This window comes from Gracilinanus agilis, chromosome 1 (genome assembly GCF_016433145.1).
Source record: "Gracilinanus agilis isolate LMUSP501 chromosome 1, AgileGrace, whole genome shotgun sequence".
Taxonomy (NCBI): Eukaryota; Metazoa; Chordata; class Mammalia; order Didelphimorphia; family Didelphidae; genus Gracilinanus; species Gracilinanus agilis.
The window spans coordinates 683514505-683538721 of record NC_058130.1 but is presented as its reverse complement, the minus strand read 5'-3'; the positions used below and the strand labels follow the sequence as shown (position 1 = coordinate 683538721).

The following is a 24217-nucleotide window of genomic DNA, read 5'->3' as shown; positions in this document are numbered from 1 at the left end:
GAGGGGATGTGGCAAAATTGGGATATTAATGCACTACTGATGGAGTTGTGAATTGATTCAGCCATTCTGGATAGCAATTTGGAATTATGTCCAAAGAGCTCTAAAAGAATGCCTGCCCTTTGATCTAGCCATTGCTGGGTTTGTACCCCAAAGAGATCATAGATAAACAGACTTGTACAAAAATATTCATAGCTGCACTTTATGTGGTAGCAAAAAACTGGAAAATGAGGGCATGCCCTTCAATTGGGGAGTGGCTGAACAAATTGTGGTATATGCTGGTGATGGAATACTATTGTGCTCAAAGGAATAACAAACTAGAGGAATTCCATGTGAACTGGAAAGACCTCCAGGAATTGATGCAGAGTGAAAGGAGCAGAGCCAGAAGAACATCATACACAGCGACTGATACACTGTGGTAAAATCGAATGTAATGGACTTCTGTACCAGTAGCAATGTAATGATCCAGGACAATTCTGAGGGATTTATAGAAAAAAACGCTATCCACATTCAGAGGAAGAACTACAGGAGAGGAAACACAGAAGAAAAACAACTGCTTGAACACATGGGTCAATGCGGACATGATTGGGGATGTAGACCCGAAACGACCACACCAATGCAACTTTCAATAATATGGAAATAGGTCTTCATAGATTACACATGTTAAAACCAGTTGAAATTTGCATCAGCTATGAGGGGGGAAGAGTTAGGGGGGTAAAAGGGGGTGAAGAGGAAAGTAAGAACATGAATCATGTAAACATGGCAAATTTTTCTAAGAAATAAAAAAAAAATTTAAAGGTGACACAATGGATAGGACTATAAATCTGAAGTCCTGAAGTCCTGAATTCAAATCTAGCCCCAAAACTTACTAGCTATGTGATCTTGGGCAAGTTGCTTAACTTTCGTCTGCCTCAGTTTCCTTAACATTAAAATTGGGATAAGAACAGAGCTATGAGAATCAAATGAGATATTTGTTAAGTACTTAAAGGCACAATGACAGGCCTAAAGTAAGTTAATGCCATATAAATATTTGTTCCTTCCCTCTTCCCTAATTCCTATATCATTATCTTTTCTATAAGAATAATATGAGAAACTTTGACAAGTAAAAAGAGTAAACCATTTAGATTTTTGTTTCTATTCTTTGGAGAACAGGAACTATGCTCTACCATTGCTAATGATGTCTCTGTGAAAAACAAAACAAAACAGAAACTAAGTCCAGTCCTTATGAAGTTTATAACATGAATGTTCACATCTGTACACAAAACGACAACATACAGGTACAGGTACTTAGCAAGAGAAACTAGAGATCCTAATGCCAGGAGGCAAATTTGCCTTCTTAAATATCACTGCGTCTTGGGACAAGGCTCATTCATTCACTTGTTAGTTCAAGAAGCAGGTATTAACTACCTTATGCCAGGAACTGGTTTAGCACTGAGGAGACCACGATCCATGACTTAGGGAGGTTATCCTAACTAGGCTTTTAAAAAATAACTTATATTAGGGAATATAGAAATCAGGTGATGGGAGTATTCTGGAGATCATTTGGGCAATTGAAAGCAGCAACCTAAGTGTCACCATAATTGGAGTAAATTACAGAAAACCTGGAACTAGATGAAAAAAAATTTCACAAACTTGGCTCTGAGCATGCTAGTATAGTGATGGGGAACTCCAGTTATCCTCTGAAGCTCTTTTTCTTCCAAAAGCAGAGTAGCCAATCATTTCTTGACTTTCTGTACTGAAATTTTCATTTCTCCAAAGTTAGGGTGAACTAATAAGAGAAAATTGTATTCTAAATCTCATTCTCATTAATGGAGCAGTTATTATGGTGTAATCATCTTGGGTAATGGCACCTCTCACCTCTAACCTAGAATATGGCAGGGGTCTTCTAATTGCTCTCTCTACCTGAAGTCTCTCCTCTCTCAAATCCATTCTCTAAGCAATTGTTTAAATAATAGTCTCAAAGCAGCGTTTGATCATGTTTTGGCCCTCCTCACTAAACTCCAAGGGCTCCCTTCTACTTCTAGTATCAAATATGAACTTGTGTTTTGGAAACTTAGCACTCCCCCTTCCCCAAGCTAGCTCCAATCTTCCTTACCAACCTTATTACAGATTATTCTCTTTCACATATTAATCACTCTAGCCAAACTAGCCTTCTGGCTGTTCCTCACACATGGCATTCCTTCTTTTGTCTCAGTGCCTTAGCACCCTTCAAATACCTGGATTTAGGCAATGGAAAGCTCGTCTTTTGTATCCCCAGAGCTTAGCACAATGCCTGGCACGTAGCAGACACTTAAGAAATGTTTATTGATTACTTGGAATGCATGTCTCCTTTTTCAAATTACTTCTTTTCTTCCAGATGACTCCTTCCTATATGAGGTCGTTCATGTTTCCCTCTAGTGTCCAGTGTTTAACTTGCATTTAAAACTATGTTTATAGGCCATTTCTCCTGTAAGATTTTAAGTTCCTTGAAAACAGAAACTATTTCATGTTTGTCCTTACACCAATATTCCCAGTGCTTAAGCACACTGCCTGGCATGTAGCAGCAGTTAATAACTACTTGTTAATTGATTGATGACTAAAATTCTATAGTAGAAATAAGACTAGGAGAGAGGGCAGGCTCTCAAAAATGAAATCCCCAAAACACTGTCTTCAGAACATATTTCCATAGAGTAGGAAAAAGGCAGTTGTTTAAATATACCAATATGTATTCACATTATGCCATTTTAAAACATAGTCTTTATAAAGACATGAAGAAAATGGAACAGAACTACTCATTGACAGAAGTATTAATTTTAAATTATATTACTGCTAAAGATAATTAGTGAACTGTATTATTTTAGTAGCATGTCATGAGCTATTATTATTATTGCTATTAGGCAGTGAATCTGATGAGTATCAAATATTTATCAGAGGGTTTAATATTTTGTCAGTCAGCCAGTAAGCTGCTATTAAATGCTTACAGTATGCCACACATTGTGCTGAGTGCTAGGGATAGAAAGGAAGGCAAAAACCAGCTCACTGATGGGAGAGACACTGTGAAGCACCTGGATATAAACAAGATCCATACGCTGGGGCAGGCACAGAGGGAAGGCAGTAGGGTTAAAGAGACCTGGGAGGGTCTTCATTCCCAAGGTGGGATTTTAGCTAAGGAAGCCAGGGAAGCAAGGGGGCAGAGGGGACAAGCCTCTGGAGTAATTTCTCATTGATTACTTACATTTTAGTATTAAACTATTTTGACACATATTTTTGACCCACTTACATAGTTAAAAGGTTGATGTCAATTTGAATTTCGACTTTTGAATAATCATTTTATTATTGTTATTATTTTACCAGTGGTTAGATGGCAAGGAAATTGAGCGATCAGAGAGAATTCAGGCCTTGCAGAACTACCCAGAAATTAGAGAAAAAATCAAAGAACAGGAAAAAGCTTATTGCCTCAAAAGAGCCAAAGAGAAAGAAGAGGCTCAGAGAAAACTTCAAGAAGAGGAAGAGAAGGAAAAACAGAAGGAAAACAGAAATAGACCAGGCTTCGATGGACGTTGGTACACAGATATCAACAACACTGTGTATGTAATCTAACATTCATGTTTCCTGTTTATTAGTGATTTAAAAATCAGTATACATTGCAAAACTCCTCTCTTTTTCTTATTGACATTCTTACAAATTCATTTTACATTCAGAGATTTACTTCCAAAACTGAAACTTTCAATTACTTCCAATTACAAATGACAAATGACAACTCTCTGGATTATGGTCACTTAATGGTCCTTTTAGATCAGGGAGTTTTAACTTGAACTTAAGATATATTTTAATAACTATATTTTGATTTCATTTTATTTCCTTCATAATCTAAACACTTTCTTTTATTGATTTAAAAACTTCATCTTGAGCAGAGAGTCCATAGGATTCACCAGATTTCCAAAGGCTCAGAACCCGTTTTCCATCATTGTATTTCCAAACCTCCTACTAAACCTCCTACTAAAACCCAGTATTTTTATTTAAATTATTGTATCTTAAAATGTACTAGCAAAAGCAATGGAGAGAGATGATCTGACTTGCTTATAAATCTTCATGTCTACCTTTATATAATATATGTTGTTGAAAAGTTGCATATAAATCAAATTAAATCATATTTTCACTGTTACTGGGAGGGAGGCATTACACTGGGAATTATGTGATGTTTTTTTTTTTAAACCCTTAACTTCTGTGTATTGACTTATAGGTGGAAGAGTGGTAAGGGTAGGCAGTGGGGGGTCAAGTGACTTGCCCAGGGTCACACAGCTGGGAAGTGTCTGAGGCCGGGTTTGAACCTAGGACCCCCTGTCTCTAGGCCTGACTCTCACTCCACTGAGCTACCCAGCTGCCCCCTACATATTTATTTTTAAACATTCATTCCATATAAGGAAAGGACTCAAATATTATATTCTTTCAACCCTAACTGAATAGCCTAATCTTTATTAGCCTTTTTTTCATTCATTTTTTCTTTTTTCTACAATCATAGTTTGCAGTTTCTGTGAATATCATTTTATTCATTGAAATTTGTCCTGAAATATTGCTTAATTTGAAATGAATCTATTTTTTTCCTTATGAATTTTTTTCTTGCAAAATTTTTCCTTGTGATATCATTTCAGAGAGATGCGCTTGCATTGTAATGATTTTCTAATAAAAGCATATGCACTCTTTGCCTTTCAACAAGTATTTTCTGATACTTTTCTTTCCTGATTTTTTTCAGACTGTTTATTTAAATTGCAAAAGGTTGAAACTGTTATTGTCAGTCTTTATCCTAGAATGAGAGAAAACAAAAAGAGAGAGAGAGATGTAGCCAGTTATTTCAGCCACAAATATTACTATATGATTCAGCTTAGCTGGCTCAGTGGACAGGGAGCCAGGAGATCTTGGTCTCAGATCCCACCTTAGACACTTCCTAGCTGTGTGACCCTGGGAAAGTCATTTAACCTAGCCCTTACTGTTCTTTTGCCTTGGAACCAATACTTAGTATTGATTCTAAGACAGATAGTTTTCTAATGTGGTAAAATAGTTTTCTAATGTGGTAAAATTTATCTTGGAAGCCTGCATCTACATGCCAGTGATTATTTATTTGTCGTAATCCAAATTATTCTGATCATAGTATGCTTCTGTATTTATCAGGATGTAAGTGGTTCAGGTGGATCTTTCTTCCATCTCCTATTTTTGCTTATAAAGGGTATTCCAAAAATTTAAGTATACTCTGAAACTTCAGTCACTAGACTTTAAGGACATCCTTTTAAGCGTTAGTAGCTTACATTTTCACTCATTTTTTGGATACCCTTTATTTACCATTATAAGAAGTCATTGCTCACAAGATAGAACTTTAAGTTATTTTGCATCGAAGAAACAGCTGCATGTATACTTTATATTTCCCACATTCTCCGTGAAGCTTAACTACCCATTTGGTAATGATTCTCTCTGACTCTGACTTCACACTTGTTTTGATTACTCCTATATATCATTTTATGTTACAGTCATTTATGGGCATATTGTATTGCTCTGTATGCAGAGTGTATGCAGAGTAAGCTCTCAGTGTCGAGGCGCCATGTACCATGCCTGGAAACTTACAATCTCTCCCAGTACTGAGCACGGAGGTTTGCATATAGCAGGTGCCTAATAAATGATTGTGGAATTGAACAGAAACATTTTGTCCTTGATGAAGCAACTACTTCATTTAATAAGATAACAAACATTTATTAAGCACATATAATGTTTCAAGAACTGTTCAGTGCCAGAGAAATCAAGGAAAAAATGAGAATGGTTGCCTCCCTCAAGGGAATAGAGAAGACAACATACAAATAAAGAAGTGTATACAAGAAACACAACGAGCAGATGGACAGTAAGCTTAGAGTTGAAAGCTCAAGCAAGCCCTGGGGACCAGGAAGGACCTTCTGCAGAAGGTGATATTTGAACTGACTCTTGAAGGAGGTGAAGGATTCTTAGAATCAGAAGTGAGGAAGGAGAGCATTCTATAGGCATTCCATGCACATTGTTACAGAGATGGGAGACGGAGGCAAAGCAAGGTCAGTATTACTGGACTATAGAATACATTAAAAGAGAGTAGTAATATGAATCCAGCCTCAGACACTTCCCAGTTGTGTGACCCTGGGCAAGTCACTTAACCCCCACTGCCTAGCCCTTACTTCTCATTTGCTTTGGAACCAATACATAGTATTGATTCTAAGGTGGAAGGTAAGGGTTTAAAAAATAAAGAAAGAAATATTTAGGAGGGCTGGATAGTTAGGAAGCTACCATATTGTAAATCACTTTACATGCCAAATGGGGATTATAGTTGATCATAGAGGTAGTAGGGAACCTATGAGGTTTATTGAGTGCCAGAGGTTCAATAGCCTTTGAAAACAATTGGTGTATAGGAGATAGAGTGTTTTGTGTGAGCATCAGTAAGGAGGCCAATTCCACTGAATTATAGAGTACATGGAGAGGATTAAAGTATGAGAATACTAGAAAGGTAGGGAGGGGGGAGATGGTTCTTCTTCCAAAAGACAGTCCTTGAAATATTTTAAACCAATTAGTTAATTTTAATTTTTTAAAGAGGAAAATTAAATCCTCCAAATTGAAATGGTTTGCCAAAGGTCTCACAACTAGTTAGAAGCAAGTAAATGAGTGCTAAACCAGGGACCGACCTGTGATTTTGATAAAACAGGGAACTTTCTAGTGAGGAAAACCCTCTTGTCAATGTAGGTCATTGTTGTCATTGTTCAGTTGTTTCAGGCATGTTCAACTCTTCCTGACCCCATTTGAGGTCTGTAACAAAGGTACTGGAGTGTTTTACCACTTCTTTCTCCAACTCATTTTAAAGATGAGGAATTGAGGCAAACAGAGTTAAGTGACTTGCCTGGGGTCACATAACTAATAAGTGTCTGAAGTGAAATTTGAACTCAGGTCTTTCAGACTCCATGCCCAGCACTCTATCCATTGTACCACCTAGCTGTCCAAGAAAGTTATTACCTTCTCTGCAATTTATAGTCAAAGAAATCTGCCTACAGCACGGAGAAGACTTGAATGAATCTCTTCCCAACTTTGAAGATGACTCTCTCCACACCACCATACTCTCTCTCTTTGCAAATCACTGAGTGACATATTCCAAGTAGCAGCACTTCACAAAATGTGAATGAATGAGAACAGGGTAATGTTTTATTATTTTAAATGAGGAAAAATAATAGTAGATGATATTTATGTAGTACTTGACAATACACAAAATCTTCTACTACCTTCTTTCTTTTGACTCTCCCAGCAGCTGCCCCATGAAATATGTGATACACGCATAGTTTCCATTTTCTGTTTGATACTCAGAAAGTTAAAATGGCTTATTCATCAGTAGTTGAGCTAGACTAGAACTTAGATCTTTTAACTCTAGCTTTTCCCATAATGCCATTCTACCTTCTGTGTAATAATATCACTTCTGACAGTTACTCTTTAAGTTCCTGAGTTCTATCATTGTACTAGAATATGAAAAAAATTAGAAAAAATGTTGATTTTGCTGTTTTCAAATGCCTTGTGTTTATTCTATTCTAGTCCATATTCGTTGGAGAAGAAAGAAAATCACCAGCAACTTGCCAAAAAAGAGAAGGAAGTTAATAAAAAGACACAAGATGAATTAGACAAAGAATTCTGGGAGAAGCCTACCTTATTTACCCCCGAGTCTAGACTAGAAACTCATAGATACTTGGAAAAACAAAGGAGAAACCAAGAAAAATCAAGGTACTGTTGCTTATTCACACCTTGCTAACTGAATAAATTCTTATGGAATATATTCTCAGAAATCACATTTCTTTCTTCATTAATTATTTTAGGCCTTTAGCCTAAAATTTGCATTAGTGTACTTTGATTTTCCCTTGCTAAATGAAGTGTCTTGGACCTTTCCTTATTAAATGCTAATAAAAATTTGCTAGTAATATACCTATTCCTTTAGACGCCATTGAATATGCCAACTTCATGTGATATTAAATAATTTCTGAGTGATTTTTTTAGATCATCAATATGTACACCAACTTAATAACAATACAGTCATGGTTGTTAGTTATTACTCTAGTCACCACATGATTAAATAATGGCTAATATATATATACACATACTTAAATGTATATATGCATGTGTGTAAATAAATGTCTCTGTTTTTCTCTCTAGATCTATTATCCATTCCATTTATCTAATATTCATCTCTATGACTAGCTTTATCTTTTTATTATATCATCTACCATTATCATCCATATATCTATCACTTTAAGACTTGCAAAATATTTTTAGCACATAACTCATTTAATCTTCACAAACAGCTTTCTGAGATAGATGCTATTATAATCCCCATTTTACAGGAACTGAAGCTAAGAGAGGATGAGTGATTTGCTCAAGGTCATAAAGCTACCTTATAAGTATCCAAAGCAGTATTAAAACTCAGATCTTCCTAAACTCAAGACCAGGACTTTCTCCACCACACCACCTACTTATCTCTTGATTCTTAGAAGAATTTCTGTGTTTGATAAATATGATAATAATGCCTTATCTTTTCATGGTACTTTATTATTTGCAAATAACTAAAATGTACATTTTGACTCTGATGCCTTGAAAAAAATGTGATTTTCATCAAAATAGATACTTCTCCCATTCTTTACACCAGAATGATAACAGTGAACATATTTTCATGTCATAGAAATGTTTTATTTGATGAGCAAATTTACTTATATTTTTAAGTTCTCATTAAGAGTTCTCATTAAGTTACCAGTTGGCCATTTTGATGAATATAAAAGACATTCCATTTTTCTACTTTGAAAACAGAAGCAATCAATACAATAAATGATTAGGATATTACCTTTTTTTAAGCTAATTGTAAAGCCAAGATATATTCAACTTTATTGTCCTGTTTATGCTAGAGAATTCATGTCACTCAGAAATCATCTCCCTTTCCTTGAGAATTGTCATTTTCACTATAATTTACTCTTCTTGGAGGGATGGATGAACCAATTTCTCTAAATACTTGCCATGTGTAATTCCAGAAGAATGGCTCCCCAGGTGCAGTTGGCACATACATGTATAGAAGGCACACAGTAAGAAACTTTCAGCTCCCATATATATACTCTTTGGGCAGTGCACACCTCAGAGACTGTGCACTTGGGTTATATTTGAGCACCTGACCCCACAGTTGTATTATTTGGGGGGGGTATTTTCATCTTTACAAGAACCTGTTCTTTGAATGTCTATTGCTATGTCACCTATAAGAGCAGTCAATGGAAATGGGATTATTTCTTCCTTACAAAGCTATGTTGCCTATTTAGTTCCACCCTTTCACCTTTAAAGTGTTTACAGATTGCTTATTTGATGATGTGTTTGAAGTTAAATGATGTGTAATCTTCAGAGTAGCCCTTTTTAAATCATTAAAGATAGGTAAGATGACATTCCATTCATCTAATTACTTAACCAAGGACATAACATTTGACAGGGGAATATTTAAAATTTATGGTCTGTGAAGTAGCAAATTAAAGAATATGATTGGTGCTTTTAAGAATAATAGATGGGGGTAGCTGGGTAGCTCAGTGGCTTGAGAGGCAGGTCCACCAATGGGAGGTCCTGGGTTCAAATTTGGCCTCAGACACTTCCTAGCTGTGTGACCCAGAAAAAGTCAATCTCCATTGCCTAGCCCATACCAGTCTTCTGCCTTGGAACCAACACCCAGTATTGACTCTAAGATGGAAGGTAAGAGTTTTATTTATTAAAAAATAGTGAAAAGTAGCATGTTTATGTTGCTTTAAAGTTCCCTCATTTTATCCTTAAAAGCCTGGAAGATGATGTGGTGGGGGTTGGGGGAGAAGAGAATGAGCATTTATACATTGCCTATTATGTACTGGGCACTGTGCTATGTTTTATAATATTATTTTTTTCCTCACAACAATTCTGTAAGGTAGGTGCTATTATTTTCCCTATTTTATAGTTGAAGAAACTGAGGCAAATGGAAGTTAAGTAACTTGTCTAAGGTCACACAGCTATTAAGTGTCTGAAGCTGAACTTGAACTCTGATCTTCCCAACTCTGGGCCTCCCTCTTTATTTCATGAACCACCTGGCTGTCTTTTAAAGTACTTTTATCTAGGAAATGCTCAAAATGAAGCACAAGTATCTTCCCCATTCTGATAAAGAGCTAAAGGCAATTTTTATAAAAAAAAAAGCATTACATTAGAAAGGCTGCTGGTGATTTCATGCACTTTTCTTAATTAATGAAAAAGATAAGTTTGGTGGCAAACTAAAAATCATGTTCTCCCCTAAGCATTTGTTTGGTGCCTGTTGAATAATGCTATCATGATCTATATGCTGACCTGATTATTGACTTGTGAAGCAATTATGGTATATTATAAAATGTAGTTTTAAATAAATCAGAAGCTATACATACAAAGTAGGAAAGTAAATTGGCAATTATCTCTATAAATCATAAATCAAATCTGATAGCCATTCATTATTGGCACTCTCTTCGCCTCGGCACCGGAGTGTTCAACAAGTGTGTAGCCCCACAGGCTTGACAAAAACCACATATCCCCACGCGAGCTCATGGAGGAGGGCAACTGCTGAAATATAAGCAGGGAGAGAGAAAGCAAAACTCAGAGGCAGAGGACTTGGGGATGGCATTCCCCGTAGCTACGAAACTCATAGGGATTTGCTTTAGCTGCCATTTTCCCCTGTCTCACATCAGACATGGTCTGAAGTTGGTTGTCTGTCTTTGCTCCTTCTTTTAGCCATCCAGTAATCATGAGGCATGCTCATGTGCACACACACACACACACACACACACACACACACACACACACACCCCTGCATACCACAGCTGGGAGGCTCATTGGACCATATGAATTGGGAGCTTCTCACTCTGTGTTGAAATCATTTCATTGTGAGCTAGAATCCAAATGTATGAATCAGTGTGACTTCTTCAGGTTATGGGTATTTAGGATTGGATCAGAGGGATGGCAGCTTGTCTCTGTACCTGGGCCAGAGGGATTCCTTGGAAAAGAGACTCTGTTCTCTGTCTGCTTTGGAGGAATAGGAAGAAACCAGAGAATGGGTCTGTGTGGGTCAGATTTTGAAAGGGTGTTAGTGCTGATGAAAACTGGTTCCAGACCAGGCCCTTTCCATTCTCAGCTAAGTGAGTAGCTTTAAAGCTCCTCTTATTGCTCTTTAGATATAACAGCTTGGAAAAAAGGAAGAAACTTTTCATGTCATAAATATAGGCACTCTTTTCATTCCCACCTATATACACAAATTAATTTATATGGATCTCTCAGGAAAAGGTAGCCTTTGGCCAGCTAAGTGGCTAGAGTGCCAGACCTCAAATCAGGAAGACCTGAATTCATCTATTGCCTCAGACAATGAGGAGCTGTATGATCCTGGGCAAGTCATTTATCCCAGTTTGCCCCAGTTTCCCCATTCCCCAGTCAAATGAAATGGAGAAGGAAATGCAAACCACTTCAGTATCTTTGCCAAGAAAACCCCAAATAGGGTCACAAAGAGTCAGACAGGGCTGAAAGAACTGAACAACAAAAGCTCTCTTATTGAAATTGCTTTACTTTGCAATTCTGCCTCCTCTTTGTAGACATAACAACATAGCAATCTTTCTCTGATTTTAATTTCTTTTTTTAAAAAACCCTTCCTTCTGTCTTAGAATTGATACTAAATATCTATGCCAAGACATAGCAGTGCTAAAGACTAGGTAGTTGGGGTTAAGTGACTTGCCCAGGAGCACACTGCTAGGAAGTCTCTGAATCCACATTTGATCCCAGGTTTTCCTGACTCCAGGCCTGGGGCTCAATTCACTGTGCTACCTAGATACCCCTTGATTTGAATGTGAAAGCAAATGGCATAATTACAGTAACTTGACTTTTGAAACTGAAATATTAGTGGCATTCAGAAGTTTATTTACTTTTCATGAACTATTTTGCTGGGATATTACTCCCTTTAACATTTACTTTAACAAAATGAGAATCCCCTTCTCCAATCTACCCCACCCCTCTCTGTTTATTTTTAGTGAGAAAAAAAAGCAGCAAAAGCCACCTAGGACTTTGATCACTGCAGATGGACGAGTCTTGAATATTAATGAGCCAAAGTAAGTGAGAAAAACAGTAACCTGAAGAAATAAAATTAGTAGGATTTGTAATCATGATTTTGTTTTTAATTACAGGTTTGCCTTGCAATGAATAAATTTGTCAATTTTAACTGGTTTGGTGGCTCTAAAAAAATATCATTCCCCGCTCCCCATTCACCATTTTTTCAAAGTAGCAAATTAACCATATTTTCAGACCAGATCAGACTATATTTAATTTAGCTGACATTTATGAAAATTCCATGAACTTATAGGCATGCCACACATAAGACTATCCCAACTAGTACTCTTTCATGATAATATTGCTAATGTGTTATAATGAGTCCTATCATAAAATCATGGAATCTCATTATAATATCCTTCCCTTGACTGCCTATTTATAATGCTGTTTTTATGAAACTATCTCCTTTAAATACTCTGTGTGTTTTTGTGGAACCATCTAATGTTGCTAGCAGAGTATTTCACTCATTTGTATTTTCAAAACTTATTGATGAATATTATAAACATGACTCGAGTTAGAACATTGTTATATTTGGTTTCAATACATTAAATATATTGATTTGTTCTGAAGTAGCAATGAATAAGCTGAATAATGATATTGAGATACCTCTTATGACTGCATCCCCTAAAGATCTATTTCTAAAACTTAAAATAAATTCACCAAACCTTTTTTTGACTAAGGAAATAAATTTATAATATAGCATATTATTCATTGAGCTTGGTGATTTATGATGTTGGTTTATACGAAGGGTGAGCTAGAGTTAGACTCAAAATAATAATCACAAAATATAGTAACTTCTCACTTAACAGGGTCAAAAGAGATTTCTAAGTTCAAAGACATGTGTACCTTTGGGTGAATCACTTCTCTGTCAGGACATGGGTAATATGATTCATAACAGGTAGTCTGATCATTGATTCAAATAGAGTTCTTAAGTATTTGAAAGTTGTTCTTTATTTTATTATTTAAATTGTTCTCCTGAGTCAGGTTACTCTATGTCAGTTCCTACTTCCTTAGATTCTATGATACCCTCTCTTTCATTATTTATTATTGTTCAATAACATTTAATTACATATATGATGGTTTGTCCAACTATTTCCTAATTGATAGCAGCCCTTAATTTCCATATCATTTCTTTTTTTTCTTTTGTAAAAATTTTCTTTTTAATCTTCTCTTGAATAACAGGAAAGTTAGTTTTGCTTACAATTGTTCCCACTCTGGTATTAACTTTCTTTTTAACAATCACCCCTTATTCTTTCCAGAAAAATGTTCTGTTGGGTTTATTTTACTTCTATACCTAACTCTTGGCATGCATATGGGTAATGTGTACGCATATGTGCATGCATGTGTGTGGTATTCTTGGTATTTTCCTCCTTTGTCAGGTTCAGGTAAAAAGTTAGTTTTTGTCCTACCCCCACCCCTTTTCCCAAGTTGGTATTCTCTTCTCATATAGCTCAGTTATGAGTAATAGTAAGTTTTACCCCTTTCTACACTTTCTATATTCTTCCATTTGCCCTTCATTTTCTTTTTCTTTTTTCTTTCCCCTCTTAAAATCTTAAGAACAGGACCAATCAACCCCCCCCCATTCTGTTTATTTTTATTTAATTCCCTGAATACCCTCTGAAGACATTAATATTCTGAAGAAACTCTTGTTTCTTCCCTCTATATTAAAATATTAACCCTTTATCTTCCTGAAGCACCTTCCTGTGGTAATATTAATGGACATTTCAAGGTCTCTCATGAATCTTGTGTTTGCCTTTCAAAGTTCCTACTTAGCTCTGGTCTTTTCATCTAAGAGCTAGAAAGTCCTCTATTCCATTAAAGATCAATTTTTTTTCTTTCTTTAGTATTATACAGAGCTTTGCAGGGTAAATTATTCTTGCGTGTAAGCTCATGCCTTTTGCTCTTTGTATTGATATATCCCATGGTCTCATCTAGTTTATTGTAGAAGCTGCCAGAACTTTTATGATCTTGATCCTTGTTCTCTGATACTTGAATGCTTTCTTTCTGACTGCTTGAAATAGTTCTCTTTAAAGTGGAGTTTGATTATGATATTTCTGAGACTTTTCCTTTCAACATTTTTATTTCAGGAGGTGATCAGTACTCTTTTCCCTTTGGCCTACTATGTGCCAGATGCTGTACTAAGCAATGGGGGACACAGAGAAAAGCAAAAACAGGTTCTGCCCTATAGAAGCTCACCATCTAATAGAGAAGAGCTGTATGCAAATAACAGTATGCAAATGAGATATAGACAGGATGACTTGGAGATAATCTTAGAGGGAAGGCACTAATTTTAAGGAGGACTAGGAAAGGTATGGAAAGTGAGTTTTTAGCTGAGGGTTGAAGAGAGTCAGAGAACCTAGGAAGTAGAGATGAGACGAGAGAAAATTTCAGTTATGAGTGCAAGAATGAAAATTCTCAGAGTTGGGAGGGGATGAAATGTCTTGTTCAAATAACAGCAAAGAGACTGGAGTCACTAGATCACAGATTGTGTGGAGAGTAATAAAGTATAAGAAAACTAGAAAGTTGGGAAGAGGCCAGCTTTTAAAGAACTCTAAGCCAAATAAATGATTTTTGTATTTTGATCTTGGAGGCAAAAAGATGCTGCTGCATGTGTGTTGGTATGGTAGCCAGAGTGTAGGATAATTAAGCATAGCCTATCTACTACACTGGTCCCTATGAAATATAAGGAAATCTAGGGATCATCCACCAGTATTCTGGTGGGCCTCACTGGAGGATATAGCTAAGAAGCTGAAGAAGATGCCAAAAGCTGCTGTTGATATTACTGGGGAAATGTCTACATCAAGAAGATCAGAGATCCATTATTAGCCAATTGGTAAATATTTCTTAATTTTATGCCATATGCCAGGTACTATGATAAGTGTTAGGGATAGAAGAAATGCAAGATGGTTCTTTATTTTAAGGAGTTCAGAATCTAAGGAAGGAAACTACATATAAATAGCCATGTATAAACAAGCTGTATATAGGCTGAATTTGAAAAAAAAACCAGTATGTTTAACAATTCTGTGAATTATAAGTAGATTTTAAAAAATATTATCCAATTCATCTCAATACTTTTTGCTTAAAATTTCAAACCATGAATAATAGAAATAAAATTGTGAATTCCTTCTTTTGTGGAAGTGGGTGTATCTGTTCTATTCCAATCTTGAGTGATCATTTTGTTCATTGCTTTGGGTTATGTTTTGGGTAGATATTGTTATACTCTAAAATAATACTTCATGCATGACATATTTTCCTTCAGCAATGTCTTTGTGTTCTGTTTTTCTGATTCAATTCAGCACCCTTTCATTGTTATACTCTTAACAATATCTGCCAAAAGCTCTTCATGTTGGATTATTTATTTTCATTGTTAAATGACTTCAAATTATATTTTATCCTTCTAATTCTTTTTATACCATTGCTATGCTAATTTTCCTTCTGAATTTTCAAGCCTTCTGGGTGTAAAAATCTCCACTACACCTTTATAGCTTACAGAATCAAGTTTGGATTCCTTTGCCATCCAAGATCCAGTGCCATTCTTCATTTTCATCTTTATTATATATTACTTCCTACCCTATGCTGTAGTTGAAGTGGGTCACCATTTCTCAGTACCTAAACACAGTTGGAACCTTCTCATCTTTAAGCCTTTGCTCACATCATTCCCTAAGTGTGTCTCAGTTCCTCCCCTACCCTCTCCAACATGCATTTATTGAATTCCTACCCATCCTTCAAAGCCCAAAGCAAATGCTGTCTCCATCAGACCAGACCTGTTCCCCATTGCTGATAATAACTTATTTATCAGGAAAACTCTCCTCACTTAGTACTTGAAGTGATTCATAAAGAAATGGTTTGGGAGTGTCTTCTCATATCTCTTCATTTAAGTTTACCTTGATTTTTTAGAACTGATACTGAGTGTTAGTTCTAAGGCAACAGGTCAGTAAGGCCTGGGCATTTGGGATTAAGTGACTTGCCCAGGATCCCATAGTGAGAAAGTGTTAAATTTGAACGCAGGTCCTCTGGACTACAGTACTGGCTCTTGATTCACTGAACCACTTAGCTATCCTGGTTTTGCTTCATTTTTGTAATTTTTTTACACTTAACTTTGATTTTTTGGTGTGTAATATCCATTTATGGTTGTGGTTACTGTGTATATTGTCATCAGTTCATGCACATCTTTCCATATTTCTGTGTATTGATTGCACACATCATTTCAATTACATTCATGTACCACAATTTGTTTAGCCAATCCCCAATTTTGAGGATCATACTTCATTTCTGTACTCTGTACAGTGTTCTTCTGACTCTTCTCACTTTTGCATCACTCCATACATGTCTTTCCAGAGTTTTTTTTTTTGTGATCATCTTGTTTGTCATTTCTTATTGCAATCATATACCACAACTTATTCAATTTTTCCAATTGATCCTTTCAGTTTCTAATTCTTTGCTACCACCAAAAAAAGCTGCCATCTATATTTTTGTATAAGTAGGTAATTTTCCCCTTTCTTTGATCTCTTTGGAAAAAGACCAAATAGTCATATTTCTGGGTCCACGGGTATGCACAGTTTTACAGGCATGATTCCAAATTGCTCTCAAGAATGGCTGTATCAGTTTGAAGCTTCACTAACAGTGTATTAGTGTCCCAGTTTTCCCACATTCTCTCCAACATTTATTTTCCTTTTATGTCACATTAACCAGTCTTATAGGTATGAGGGGGAACCTCAGAGTTTATTTGTTTGTGGATTTACCCTTTTTTTAAAATCACATGTCCCTTTTGACTTTGCTTTGGCCTTGAGTTCTGTGCCTAGTTTCTATCATATTGTTTTCTGGGTTTCCAAGCAGTTTTTGTCAGATAGTGACTTCTTCCAAAAGCTTGGATCTTTCAGTTTGTTGAATACTTGGTTACCATGACCATTTACTAATTAGTGCCTAATCCATTCCTTTGACCCACTACTCTATTTCTTAGCCAGTACCACAATGTTTTGATGGTTGCCACTTTATAATACAGTTTAAGATTCCCTACAGCTAAGGTACCTTCATTCATATTTTATTTTCACTAATCCCCTTGATATTCTTGGCCTTTTGTTCTTTAAGATGAATTTTATTATTGCTTTTCTAGCTCTCTGAAATAATTTTTGGGTAGTTTGACTGGTGTAGCACTGAATAGGTAAATTCACTTAAGTAGAGTTTCATTTTTATTATACTAGACTGACCTACCCCTAAGCAATTAATGTCTAGATCTGACTTAACTGGTGCAAGGAGTGTTTTGGAGTTATCAGAATTCCTAGGTTTGTCTTTGCAGAAGGAGTCCCAGATATTTTATATTGTCTGCAGTTACTTTAAATGGGATTTCTCTTTCTTCCTCTCACTTTTAGATTTAATTGGTAGTATAGAAAAATGCTGATTATTTATGTGGATTTATTTTATATCCTGCAATTTTACCTAAGTTGTTAATTGTTTAATTAAGGTTTTTGGTTGATTTTCTTGAATTTTTTAAAGTATGTCATCATATCATATTTAAAGAGCTATAGCTCTATTTCCTTCCTCATTGCCTATTCTAATTCTTTCAATATTTCTTCTTCTCCTCCCCTTTAGTTAGTCCTTTTTGTTAGTTTTGAAATTTCATTTTTAATTCCCCTTTCCAAAAATTTTTTCTCATTCTCTCCATTATCTATCTCTTTCAATTTCTGATTCATAACTCCTATAATTATCTGGTCTTTCTCTTTTCTTTGTATTTTTTATGCATTCAGATCTTCCAAGATCCATTCTAGGTTCTTTCTTCCTGGTGCTTTCTGGCATTGACTTGTAGAAATTGCTTCATGGATTCCCCTTTTCTGTTGTATTTCATTTCTAGAACAATACCAGTTATTGTAGGGGTCAGAAAGGGCCCTCCCCTACCTATTGTGTTTTTGATCGTGCAGCCCATCACTGATCAATACTCTCTCATATTGATCCTTTTTTTCTTACATTTGCCTTAGAAATCTCCTCCCTATGTCTATCTCTCCATTCTTCCAGGTGCCCCCCAAGGATTCCAACTCCTTCCTTCCCAGGACAAGAAGCTCCAAAGTAAGACTTTCTTCCTTTATCCCCCATTCTTCCCCCCATTTCAGTGTAGGCTTTTCTCTTTCTCAGACCAAAAAGGTCATCTTCCCTTCCTTGCTAACCCTTGATTTGACCCCATGCATCACTTTGTTTCCCCTTGCTTTCCTCCTTCTCTATGATGTGTCCCACGAATATACATTTCTAAGCAGAGGATGTATAGGCTCTCTGCATAATATCTCCTTGTTGGCATCTTCACTATTAACTCTACCAGATTTCCACCTTTACCCCTATATCCTGGTTTATATGTAGAAAGAAGTCTCTTACTGGTCTCTCTGCTGTTACTGGCCTTGCCTGCTGCATTTAATCACTCCTCCTGCAGTTCTGTTGTTTAGAATTTTCAAGAGGCAAATAATCTCTTTAGTTCTGGTTTTCATTCTAAAGATGTTTCAAACTCTTCTTTATTATTTATTGTTCATCTTTTATCTTGTATGATTAAGCTTAGATTTTCAGGATAGGTCACCTTGGACTTCATCTTGAGTTTCAATGTTCTTTGGAACACAACATTCCATTCCTTTATCTTCTGTTTAGTGGGTGCAGAATAATTTTCATTATTTTAATGTTCTTTGCTTTGTATTTGAGTCTTTCTCCTGATGACTTGCAGAACTTGTTGTTTCTGAATTATTAAATTTAACCACCATTTATTTTGGAGTGTGCAACCATTTTTATTTTGTGAAGATGATCTGTGAATTCTTTCAATTTGAGTTTTACTTTCTGTGTTTAGAAATTCTGGGCAGTTCTCTATTACTAAATTAATTTGGGTTGAGATTTTTTTTTCCTCCTGTCATGTTCTCCTAGGAGACATTATGCTGAGGTTTTCTTTATGCATCCTGTCTTTGATTACAATATGTTTTGCTTATAAGGTGAGCTTATTTTCTGCTTCTCTTTATCTAAATTTTAATTTAGATAAAGATTTATCTAAATCTCCCATTAAGTAAAAAAAGAAAAGAAAAAAACTTCTTGCAATTATTAAGTAGACAAACAAAACAAAATCCAAACGTCTCACTTTGTCTCTACCAAAAAATATATCATATTGTGTTTCCTGAATAAAAGCACTGATCTATCAGGGCATATTTTATCATGGGTCCTCTATATTCATGAGTGGTCATTGTGTTAATAAGAATTCTTATGTATTTAATATATAAAAACTAAGGAATGATATATAGATATTTAAAATCAGAATACAGAAAGTCTTACTAATAAAGCATCTGTTTATTTACAAACAAATCTTAAACTAGATTTCTTCAGCAAAAATTAATTTAATAGTTTAAAAAAGGAAAGTTTTAACCACCAGATGTCTCTATTTCTGCACCAATGTAAAATATATCTATAACTTGCCACAAATTTTATGCTTGAAAAAACCTATAGAAAAAAAAATTTCAGTGTTTTGTTTGATTCTCATGAAGTTTTATAAATAATTAAGAAATATAGTTCAAATACCAAAATACCCACATCAATAGAAGTTTTTGTGATATGTCTTGCTTTGCTTTTTTTTTTAATTTTTATTTTTTCTAAAACACTTACCTCCTGCCTTAGTATCAATTCTAAGACAAAAGAGCAGCAAGACCTAAGCAAGTGGGGTTAAGTGGCTTGTCCAGGATGACACAGCCAAGAAGTATGTGAGGTTAGAGTTGAAGCCAGATCCTCCAGGCCTGGGACTCTATCCACTGTGTTAACTAGCTGTCCCTTATTTTGCTTTTAAATATAATGTGGTGAGGATTTTGTCTAATGTTTCTTTTTCCTTTCCCATTATTCCTAGGCTTGATTTTTCTTTGAAAGATGATGAAAAAAATAATCAAATTGTCCTGGATCTTGCTGTATATAGGTAAATGTATTTTATTACTTTATGTAGTATTTATACCTAATTTAAAAGTAGTTTTATTTATCCTCATATCTAATTAAAAAAGAAAATGTATCACTCATTTGCAACACGCAAGCTGAAGTTTGTGGTTTACTGTTAGAGGCTAAAACCTCTGGATTAGACATTTCATCAGGGAGAGAGTGAGCTTCAAATATTTAGCATCTGTTGTGCTGGTTGTGATATTGGGTGATTCTCCTAATGTCTTCTTTGCTTTGATTACTGCACCACTTGCCGTAATAGACACGGAGAGGTAACACAGTAGCCTTCCCATAGATACTTCTAGGCTGACAAGACTCCTTGAGTGCCTTTTGTTAATTGAGTTGATGTTGAGTAGATGTTGAATTAGAGCCACAGAGAATGTATACACAAGGAAGAACCCCAAGAGCCAGTGTGAACATATTGATTCACTGTGCCACAAATCCCTCGCTATTCTACCTTGTCTTCATTATACCTTGCTTGAGAAGAACCTCGACCAGTTTCATAAAATGAGCAACAAGATTCCTAAGTGCTCCCCACTTCAGAGTTGGTAGTCATTTCAGAATCATTTAGTCCAACCATGCTTGTACAAGAATCCACTTAACATGTCCAGAAACATGGTCTTTTAACCATTGCTTAAAAGTCTTTAATGAGGAAGAATAATCTACCTCCTGAGACCCTCCATTTCATTTTTGGATGATATCATTAGAGACTATTTCATTACATCAAAACTGTAATGACTGCTATGGCCAAGGAGACTGTTCATTTATTTCCTCTTCAGGTGTCAGCCCTTCAGATATTCAAGGAAAGATTTCATATCTTTGTTGTCTTCTTTTTCCCAAGTGAAACATCCTCTTTTCCTTCAACCACTCTTCATACACAATCATTCTGAGGCCTTTCTCCATACTCAGCACCTTTCTTTTGTCCCTACTTTCCCAGCTATACATGTCCATCTTCAACTGACATCTCATACTAAATGTACTCCAGGTATCTTTAGACCAGAGGACAGTGGAAATACAACCTCTTTCCTTCTAGACATTTAATGCAACCTAAGATCACATTTCTTTTTTGGCCTGCCATATCAGTTTAGGTCACAGGCTAATGAATTGAGAAACCTTGATGCTTTGGGAGTCATCACTATGAATACTGTAGTGCCTCCATATGTGGTCAGAAGATTTAATGAGCTGTGGTTTAGCTCAATTGTGTCTTAACTCAAATAGAAACACACAAAGATCCCTGTAGACTGCACAATGAAAACCACATATTAGTGTTATCTGTATTTTTATTTATTTTTGAAAAGCATTTCTCAATGGTGTTTTAGTCTGGTTTGGACCACATTTGGAAATGTTGCAGGCCATGTGTTTGATGCCTCTAGTATAACTTATGTCTACCTTCTTATGCTCATATGAACCTCATCTTGGTGAGTACTTTTCTGGTCAGGTCATGTGATTTATTTATCATTTAATTGAAACATTTGCTTTTGATATAGCAGACACATCCCATTACACACACAAATAAACTCTCTGTAAAGTATAGTCCCTCATAACTAATAAGACCTGCCTCCTGGAAAGCTATTGTGCCTGAAAGTAGATGTCATTGTGTGAATTGAGTTTAGAGCTTAGCTTAATCAGGTCATCTTGGAGTCATCAGATATATAATGTAAATAGTAAAAATAACTTGAATTAGAGTACTTTCCCACAACAGCCTTATAAAATAGGCCATAGCAACATTATTACTCCCTTTTTACAGATGAAGAAACTGAGGCCCAAGGAAATAAAGGGCCACTATCACATAAACCAAACTCCAGCAGACCTGGAAGATCACCTGCGCAGAAGTCCTGAGAAAGAGAGAGAGAAAGCACAAGGAATGGTTAACACAAGAGACTTGGGCCAAGATACAACAGAGAAGAGATTTGAAACAGAAGATCAGCCAGTGCCAAGATCAACAGGAGAAAGAAGAAATTCGGACACAGTGGTGGGAAATTAACCGTCAAGTCAAGAAGAGCGCAAGATATGACAAGAGACGGTTCATTCACGGTATGACCGAAGAAGCAGAAACAGCAGCTGGGCAGGGGAACATGAAGAGGCTATACGAATTTTTTTTTTCTGCCGAAAATGAAACAAAAACAGTCAGAATGACATGGGCCCAGTTGGGGGAAGTTGCCCAGAACAGAGTCCGCTGGCGTGAGATGGTTGCAGCCCTATGCTCCTAAGGAGTCAACAGGAATAATAATTAATAATAATAATAAATCACATAAACACTCGGTACTAGAGGCAAGATATACTCAAGTCTCCAAGGCTAGGGCACTTGATACTAGGAAAATCTGCTTTGTTAGAAATTCTTATAGTTGAAGGAAGAGAATAAGAATTTTCATTAAAATAATAAAATGAAACTAAAAATCAAAGATTGATATTACATTAAATTAGCATTAGTTATGTCTTTACCTTTTGGTTATCCATATTTTAATTACCTGTACTGATTTTTCTAATATTCATAATCAGGATACAATTGCAGAAAAACATTTGACCCATATTATCACCATGAAAATAATTTAGCTAGTTTTAGGCCCAAGAGGCAATATATCTACATGATCCCTTCTTCTTCAGCTTTAGGTAGTTTATGTTAAAGAAAAAGTTATGCTTAGTCATAATTCCCTGCTTAAATTAAAATGTATGTTTATCTTTAGTTACTCCTTCTTTGTGGTTGAAGCAAAATATTAAGTTAACAGAAATATTTGGGTAATAAAATATCAAATTATATCATAGTTTATGCATGTAGACAGGCAATGGAAAGGGAAATTGAGGAAAAAGCGGACCCTTCCTTGGGATTTCTCAGATCACATCTGAACTGAGATGCCTATAGAGTCAATGACTTTCCTCATCTCCTTTCTGTGGCACAATTCACTCTTGCCTTTGTTTCCCAAGTTAATGACATACTTGCTCTAGTCTCTTTAATCTATCCCTTCTCAAATTGCTTAATAGTTTATGGATGATTCTGGGGGCATGTCCAAGTTTTCTTGGCCTTGTTGAACATAATTCTTGTGCAACATCAGTAGAGTTAAAAGGGCTTACAAAACTACTCTAATGCCTATGAGATTGATTGGACATCTTATGAAGTACTTTAAGTGGGATAAGATTGAATAAATCAATCACCCAAACCTTACATATATAAATGTTTTATTCTATGTAATGAAATTCTAACATTGCCTTATAAATGTCCTTATATTAGGACATCTGTCCTTCCCAACTCATGCTGATTCTCAGCTAGTTATTATTTCAGGTATAGGAGGAGAAGTCACTCTACTAACCATCTTGAAGCAATATTGAAGAATCTATTAATTATATATGAAGTGACTGACTGAAAAGTTGTAGAACTACTAGAGTCATGGGAAAACTTGTGGTTACTTCATTCTAAGGTAGAAGGATAGAAAATAATATATTCACAAAATAAAAATTGTCTAGCTTTATTGTTAAAGATTCCTGAGAACAGAAAGATAAAAGACATTTAATAATGATTCTAAAACTGGAGTTACTTATTAAACTGAGCTCTTTTCAAGCTGAAGTTGTCCTGGGTCTTTGACTTGAGAAATTTTTTGAGATGTGGTCAAACCAATAAAAATGAATATTGTAGTAGTGTAATATTTGTTTAATTGAATAGAACTGAATTTACTTAATTTAAAATTATTCATGAATATTTGGACTTACATTTTTATACATTTATGTTTTTATAAGACTTAACCACTAAGATATTTAATTTTGAAGGTTCATGGATACTTCTCTAATTGATGTTGATGTGCAGCCAACTTATGTCCGAGTAATGGTCAAGGGTAAGGTAGGTATAAATGTATATAATAGTTTGATGAACTAGTCAGTCAACAAATATTTATTAAATCCTATAATCCTATAAACTCTTATTTTCAGCCATTTCAAATTGTACTTCCTGCTGAAGTGAACCCTGATAGTAGTTGTGCTAAAAGATCTCAAACAACTGGACACCTGATGATCACCATGCCAAAGGTCTGTGATGAACTGATTTTAGACAAAAATAGTCTTTAAAACCTTCAGCTTTATATGAAACATAGAGATTAAAATGGAGGTGCATAGGCCCTCAGTTCAAATCTCTACTCCAAAATATGTGTGTGACCTTAAAAATGCAATTAAATTT

The 24217-nt window shown here is 35.5% G+C and overlaps 1 protein-coding gene across 1 annotated transcript in view; it reads left to right on the top strand.

Annotated features, from left to right (window-relative positions):
* Window positions 1–24217, top strand: part of DNAAF11 (dynein axonemal assembly factor 11) — a 91311-nt gene that overhangs the window by 44854 nt on the left and 22240 nt on the right. The window contains exons 5-10 of the mRNA XM_044684342.1: window positions 3331–3563; window positions 7561–7746; window positions 12048–12125; window positions 19976–20041; window positions 23815–23884; window positions 23974–24069. Coding sequence (XP_044540277.1) covers window positions 3331–3563; window positions 7561–7746; window positions 12048–12125; window positions 19976–20041; window positions 23815–23884; window positions 23974–24069 — 729 coding nt within the window. The remainder of the gene's footprint in view (window positions 1–3330; window positions 3564–7560; window positions 7747–12047; window positions 12126–19975; window positions 20042–23814; window positions 23885–23973; window positions 24070–24217) is intronic.